This window comes from Thunnus albacares, chromosome 5, assembly GCF_914725855.1.
Source record: "Thunnus albacares chromosome 5, fThuAlb1.1, whole genome shotgun sequence".
Lineage (NCBI taxonomy): Eukaryota > Metazoa > Chordata > Actinopteri > Scombriformes > Scombridae > Thunnus > Thunnus albacares.
Window position 1 is genome coordinate 33,153,814 of NC_058110.1, and position 7,965 is coordinate 33,161,778.

Below are 7,965 nucleotides of genomic sequence, written 5' to 3' on the forward strand. Positions count from 1 at the left end.
CCTTTTAACAGCTTGTGAAAACATCATGATAACAGAGTTGTTGTGTAGTGTTAGTACCTGTATTAAATGATTATTTATTTAATTCTACTATATTACTATATTATGTCCTTTAGTTTATATTCAGATAACTGACTTCAAAACTAAAACATTTACAGTCTTTTTAGCATCAAATTCCCTCTTTGTGTTTCCTCGGACAGTGTTTCCCTGTTGAGCTGCAGGTGGAAGTATAGTAACAAAAAGAGGGACTTTGGCACTAAAAAGACTGTAACGTTGAAAGATATCTACTTGATTTGACTCATTTGGACGCTGAAGCTTCATATTAGCTTCAGATAAACTTTTAAAGACATGTTTGCACAGAGGGAGGACTGTGGATTTTGTCCTCCATCACTTCCATTATAAGTGTATTTTGATATTCTAATGGTCAGTATGAACAGGAGTAATGATTATGGCAAGAAAAACCTATTTTAGTGTTCATTTGGGCTCCTGACTGCTGTTTTAAGAGAGACTTGAAAGATTGTGAACCCGTCCTTTAATGTTGTTATATTGAAGGAAAGAACATCATTCTAACTTGTTGTTTTCTTTAAACTCAGTTCAGTGTTCAAGGATCTTTGGTGTTATTTTTATATTTGTTATCAGAGACACCTGTTTCATTCTCATACAGCAGTTCATTGACCTGTTTTATGTGTATATAAAGACGAGAACTGAGCGAGACGTGTCAGACTGCATCTTGCTGTCTAAAGAGGTGATATTTCACAATGAGGCGTGCTGCAGCTTTTCTGGCGTTGCTGCTCTGTCTGTACTGGACGACGACTCAGGGTGAGAGTGGAGGGCTGACAGAGAATGATGTCACTCAGACTGAGGTTCAGTCTGAGATCCTGGGTGTCAAAGCAACCAGTGATCAGACTAACATCACCCCTGATATCTCGGCTGAGCTGAAGGAGCTGAGAGACATGGTGATCCAACACAGTGTGGAACTGAGGAACAGCAAGAGCAACATAGAGAAGCTGGAGCAAGAGAATACAGGTTCATTCATATACTGCTAAACAGATTCATGCAATGTTCACACATTCATTACTTTTAGGACTAATTTACTGTTTTTATCCCAGCCATACAGGCCAGACTGACAGACAGTGAAATCAAGAATGCAGTTAGATATTTACATTTTATTGAATGATATATAATTCATTCATGTTTGCGATGCTTTTCCTGTCAATCTGAAGAGTTAAATGTAACCAAATCTTTAAGGTGTTTACTGAGATTAATATCTAAGATTCAAAATGGACCTTTTGGTAAAAAAAACCTTAATTGCATTCACAGTTTTGGAGGCCAGAATGAAGGCCAGTGACAACAAAGTGGAGCAGCTCGAGAGAGAGAACACAGGTAAAAAAAAAAATCATGAGTAAAAATGACCTTTTATGTTAGAAAACATGTTGTTTTAAAGTCTATCAGATGTGAAGTCCAAAAGTGATGAAAGAAGGGTAAAAAGAACTATTTAGCAGAAAAAAGTTCAACATATTGATAAAATTTTACATGTGGATGTTAATCTTAATTTATTTCCTCCTCCTATGAAGGCACAGGTAGGCCTACATAGTAATCAAGGAAAAAAGTGAAAACTGCTCACCATTGTCCTACTTTACAGTAAGAGTTTTAAATGTGTTCACAGTGTTGGAGGCCAGAATGACCGCCAGTGAAAATTTGGTGGAGGAGCTCCAGAGAGAGAACATAGGTAAGCTTAAAAAAATCAAAGTGTGAAAACAAACTGAGTATATTATGTTAGCGATGAGAAAATACTTAGTGAGGTTAAAATGAGGGTAAGTTTCATTAATAATGTTTTGATGGGAAAAAATTAAACATGACAGAGCACAGATAAGCTACAAAAATCAATAACAAACAAAAATAGCATCGTATGATAGAAATATAAACATATTTAGTGAGAAAATGATCACAATAGAAGGTTCATAATTAACCTTTTTGTGAAAAACGTTACAGTTTTGGAGGCCACAATAAACAGCAGGGAAAAGCTGGTTTTATTCATGCAATTATCACATATTACAAATTGTCATGTCATTTTACACTTGACTGTTGATTGACTGTAAACATTTCACTATTGTAACTAGAAATGTGTTCACAGTTTTGAAGGCCAGATTGAACACTGGTGAAAAAATGGTGGAGGACCTCCAGAGGGAGAACACCAGTAAGCTGCAAAACACACAACTACCAGTTTATTAGATACACATACTGGTATTTCAAGAAGCTGGAGACAGAAAATAAAGATTCATTCACATAGTGCTAAACAGATTAATGCAATGTTCACATATTCATTACTTTTAGGACTAATTTACTGTTTTTATCCCAGCCATACAGGCCAGACTGACAGACAGTGAAATCAAAAATGCCGTTAGATATTTACATTTTATTAAATGATATATAATTCATTCATGTTTGTGATGCTTGTCCTGTCAAGCTCAAGAGTTAAATGTAACCAAATATTTAAGGTGTTTACTGAGATTAATAACTAAAATTCAAAATGGACCTTTTGGTAGAAAAACCCCTTAATTGCATTCACAGTGTTGGAGGCCAGAATGAACGCCAGTGACAACAAAGTGGAGCAGCTCGAGAGAGAGAACACAGGTAAATAAGTAAAAATGACCTTTTATGTTAGAAAACATGTTGTTTTAAAGTCTATCAGATGTGAAGTCCAAAAGTGATGAAAGAAGGGTAAAAAGAACTATTTAGCAGAAAAAAGTTCAACATATTGATAAAATTTTACATGTGGATGTTAATCTTAATTTATTTCCTCCTCCTATGAAGGCACAGGTAGACCTACATAGTAATCAAGGAAAAAAGTGAAAACTGCTCACCATTGTCCTACTTTACAGTAAGAGTTTTAAATGTGTTCACAGTGTTGGAGGCCAGAATGACCGCCAGTGAAAATTTGGTCAAGGAGCTCCAGAGAGAGAACATAGGTAAGCTTAAAAAAATCAAAGTGTGAAAACAAACTGAGTATATATTGTCAGCAATGAGAAAATATTTAGTGAGGTTAAAATGAGGGTAAGTTTCATTAATAATGTTTTGATGGGAAAAAAATTAAACATGACAGAGCACAGATAAGCTACAAAAATCAATAACAAACAAAAATAGCATCGTATGATAGAAATATAAACATATTTAGTGAGAGAATGATCACAATAGAAGGTTCATAATTAACCTTTTTGTGAAAAACGTTACAGTTTTGGAGGCAACAATAAACAGCAGGGAAAAGCTGGTTTTATTCATGCAATTATCACATATTACAAATTGTCATGTCATTTTACACTTGACTGTTGATTGACTGTAAACATTTCACTATTGTAACTAGAAATGTGTTCACAGTTTTGAAGGCCAGATTGAACACTGGTGAAAAAATGATGGAGGACCTCCAGAGGGAGAACACCGGTAAGCTGCAAAACACACAACTACCAGATTATTAGATACACATACTGGTATTTCAAGAAGCTGGAGCAAGAGAATACAGCTTCATTCACATAGTGCTAAACAGATTAATGCAATGTTCACATATTCATTACTTTTAGGACTAATTTACTGTTTTTATCCCAGCCATACAGGCCAGACTGACAGACAGTGAAATCAAGAATGCCGTTAGATATTTACATTTTATTAAATGATATATAATTCATTCATGTTTGCGATGCTTTTCCTGTCAATCTGAAGAGTTAAATGTAACCAAATCTTTAAGGTGTTTACTGAGATTAATAACTAAAATTCAAAATGGACCTTTTGGTAAAAAAAACCCCTTAATTGCATTCACAGTTTTGGAGGCCAGAATGAACGCCAGTGACAACAAAGTGGAGCAGCTAGAGAGAGAGAACACAGGTAAATAAGTAAAAATGACCTTTTATGTTAGAAAACATGTTGTTTTAAAGTCTATCAGATGTGAAGTCCAAAAGTGATGAAAGAGGGGTAAAAAGATCTATTTAGCAGAAAAAAGTTCAACATATTGATAAAATTTTACATGTGGATGTTAATCTTAATTTATTTCCTCCTCTTATGAAGGCACAGGTAGGCCTACATAGTAATCAAGGAAAAAAGTGAAAACTGCTCACCATTGTCCTACTTTACAGTAAGAGTTTTAAATGTGTTCACAGTGTTGGAGGCCAGAATGACCGCCAGTGAAAATTTGGTTGAGGAGCTCCAGAGAGAGAACATAGGTAAGCTTAAAAAAATCAAAGTGTGAAAACAAACTGAGTATATTATGTTAGCGATGAGAAAATACTTAGTGAGGTTAAAATGAGGGTAAGTTTCATTAATAATGTTTGGTGGGAAAAAAATTAAACATCACAGAGCACAGATAAGCTACAAAAATCAATAAAAAACAAAAATAGCATCGTATGATAGAAATATAAACATATTTAGTGAGAAAATGATCACAATAGAAGGTTCATAATTAACCTTTTTGTGAAAAACGTTACAGTTTTGCAGACCACAATAAACAGCAGGGAAAAGCTGGTTTTATTCATGCAATTATTACAAATTACAGATTGTCATGTCATTTTACACTTGACTGTTGATCGACTGTAAACATTTCATAATAGTAACTAGAAATGTGTTCACAGATTTGGAGGCCAGATTGAACACTGGTGAAAAAGTGGTGGAGGAGCTCCAGAGGGAGAACACCAGTAAGCTGCAAAACACACAACTACCAGTTTATTAGATTCACATACTGGTATTTCAAGAAGCTGGAGACAGAAAATAAAGATTCATTCACATAGTGCTAAACAGATTAATGCAATGTTCACATATTCATTACTTTTAGGACTAATTTACTGTTTTTATCCCAGCCATACAGGCCAGACTGACAGACAGTGAAATCAAGAATGCAGTTAGATATTTACATTTTATTAAATGATATATAATTCATTCATGTTTGTGATGCTTTTCCTGTCAATCTGAAGAGTTAAATGTAACCAAATCTTTAAGGTGTTTACTGAGATTAATAACTAAAATTCAAAATGGACCTTTTGGTAGAAAAACCCCTTAATTGCATTCACAGTGTTGGAGGCCAGAATGACCGCCAGTGACAACAAAGTGGAGGAGTTCGAGAGAGAGAGCACAGGTAAATAAGTAAAAATGACCTTTTATGTTAGAAAACATGTTGTTTTAAAGTCTATCAGATGTGAAGTCCAAAAGTGATGAAAGAAGGGTAAAAAGAACTATTTAGCAGAAAAAAGTTCAACATATTGATAAAATTTTACATGTGGATGTTAATCTTAATTTATTTCCTCCTCTTATGAAGGCACAGGTAGACCTACATAGTAATCAAGGAAAAAAGTGAAAACTGCTCACCATTGTCCTACTTTACAGTAAGAGTTTTAAATGTGTTCACAGTGTTGGAGGCCAGAATGACCGCCAGTGAAAATTTGGTTGAGGAGCTCCAGAGAGAGAACATAGGTAAGCTTAAAAAAATCAAAGTGTGAAAACAAACTGAGTATATTATGTTAGCAATGAGAAAATATTTAGTGAGGTTCAAATGAGGGTAAGTTTCATTAATAATGTTTGGTGGGAAAAGAATTAAACATCACAGAGCACAGATAAGCTACAAAAATCAATAAAAAACAAAAATAGCATCGTATGATAGAAATATAAACATATTTAGTGAGAAAATGATCACAATAGAAGGTTCATAATTAACCTTTTTGTGAAAAACGTTACAGTTTTGCAGACCACAATAAACAGCAGGGAAAAGCTGGTTTTATTCATGCAATTATTACAAATTACAAATTGTCATGTCATTTTACACTTGACTGTTGATTCGACTGTAAATATTTCACTATTGTAACTAGAAATGTGTTCACAGTTTTGAAGGCCAGATTGAACACCGGTGAAAAAGTGGTGGAGGAGCTCCAGAGGGAGAACACCAGTAAGTTGCAAAACACACAACTACCAGTTTATTAGATACACATACTGGTATTTTAAGAAGCTGGAGACAGAAAATAAAGATTCATTCACATAGTGCTAAACAGATTCATGCAATGTTCACATATTCATTACTTTTAGGACTAATTTACTGCTTTTATCCCAGCCATACAGGCCAGACTGACAGACAGTGAAATCAAGAATGCAGGTAGATATTTACATTTTATTAAATGATATATAATTCATTCATGTTTGTGATGCTTTTCCTGTCAAGCTGAAGAGTTAAATGTAACCAAATCTTTAAAGTGTTTACTGAGATTAATATCTAAGATTCAAAATGGACCTTTTGGTAAAAAACTTTCAATGTGTTCACAGTTTTGGAGGCCAGAATGAACGCCAGTGAAAATTTGGTGGATGAGCTCCAGAGAGAGAACACCGGTAAGCTGCAAAACACACAGCTGCCAGTTTATTAGATTCACATACTGGTATTTTAAGTTCCAGTTATGTATTTTACCTCCTTTACAATAAAAATGATGAATGTGTTCAGTGTTGGAGGCCAGAATGAGCTCCAATGAAAACGAGGTGGAGGAGCTCCAGAGAGAGAATGCAGGTGAGCTGCTTATATCATGATTAAAAAGTCAAAATGTCATATTACAGTAGCAGTGAGAATGGCAACGGTAAATCGAGGGTCTTCCTCTGTGCAGCGGGATGCAGAGTGACATGAATACAGTTATTAAATGAGGCAGAAGTGACATTTTGCATCTGTTATTGATGTGAGGAAAATATTCTTTCTATGTGTGTCTCCCACATTCACACAGAACGACCAAAGGTGGCGTTTTCTGTCGGCCTCACTGACGCAGGAAATGTTGGACCCTTCAGTAATGACACTACACTTAAGTTCAGTAAGATTTTCACCAACATCGGCGAGGCTTATAACCCATCTACAGGTACGTACACCTCTTTCACCCACTCACACTGATTTTATTTGAATTATTACACAATCTTATAGATTTATGATCCAACTTGTCATTTTTTGGGGAATTTCCTTTTCATGCATACCTTTTATTGCATCCCTAGTTGTCCAAGTGTGGAATATCTCTCTTGAAATTGTCTCGCCATTTTTCCATTTTGTCCTTTTTTGTATTTCTTGTCTTCTTGGTAGGATAGTTCTGGGTTGGAAGCTCTTATAAAGCTCTTTCAGATAAAGTATGTTATACTGGGATGTACATGATGCCATTATGGTGAAGGGACTTTCTCTTTTACATAGTTTGCACATGTTTTAAAGTATTATGTAGCTATTTGTATTCTATTTGGCAGTCGTTTTTTATTCTAATGGGTTCTTCTGTGAAAGCTTTGATAGTTCTCAGTTGTATTTGGTTTGGTTTGTGTTTTCACTGAATTGACTCCTTGATTAGATTTCTAACACAGTCTAACATACACAGACTTGGCAACAAATTAGACTTAGACACACACGTATAAAGCCTGACAAAAGCAATTAAAAGACTGAATTCCTCCTTTGTTGCAGGTGTCTTTACAGCCCCAGTCAGAGGAGCCTATTACTTCAGATTCAGTGCGTGGGGATATCGTGATACAAGTTTAGTAGGAATTAAACTGTATCACAATGACAAGAAAATTACTCTCTCTTTTGATACAGTTAGCGGTGGTGATGTCACCATGTCTAAAGCATTTGTTCTTCAACTGGAAAAGGGAGATGTGATCTATCTGGATCTCTGGTCAAACTCCAGTGTTTATGATGATTCCGATAATCATACCACTTTTAGTGGATTCTTACTTTTTGCTATGTGAGATCTGCTGTAAAAACACCCACAGTTGATTGCATGAAGTCTCAACAAATCTCAACATTACACTATTAAAAATATCAAATCCAAATAATCTGTTTGTGTGTATTTTTGTCTGGTTACATGAACACGACAAAAGATGAAAAACTTCTTACCTGACAAGATCAAACAACCTCTCCACAGTTTAAAAAACAAGTTACATTCTAGTGTTTTTTTTTTAGGAAAAGAAAACCCCAAAAAACTAAGACAAACT

General features: G+C 34.9%; 1 protein-coding gene across 1 annotated transcript; it reads left to right on the forward strand.

Annotated features, from left to right (window-relative positions):
* The first annotated feature begins 528 nt into the window (after positions 1-528).
* On the forward strand, positions 529-7,719 carry LOC122982312 (filament-like plant protein 7). Its single transcript, XM_044351499.1, has 9 exons — positions 529-1,023; positions 1,318-1,380; positions 1,664-1,726; positions 2,132-2,194; positions 4,146-4,208; positions 5,051-5,113; positions 6,461-6,523; positions 6,732-6,860; positions 7,439-7,719. Exons 1-9 carry the CDS (start codon positions 756-758, stop codon positions 7,717-7,719), a joined length of 1,056 nt encoding a protein of 351 aa, XP_044207434.1. The 5' UTR covers positions 529-755.
* The last annotated feature ends 246 nt before the right edge of the window (positions 7,720-7,965 follow it).

Bases quoted from the DNA above. Each gene is read 5' to 3' on its own strand.
- LOC122982312 (XM_044351499.1), top strand. From the start codon at position 756: ATGAGGCGTGCTGCAGCTTTTCTGGCGTTGCTGCTCTGTCTGTACTGG. The intron at 1,727-2,131 runs GTAAGCTTAAAA...ATGTGTTCACAG, and splicing joins GCTCCAGAGAGAGAACATAG to TTTTGAAGGCCAGATTGAAC. The intron at 6,524-6,731 runs GTGAGCTGCTTA...ACATTCACACAG, and splicing joins GCTCCAGAGAGAGAATGCAG to AACGACCAAAGGTGGCGTTT.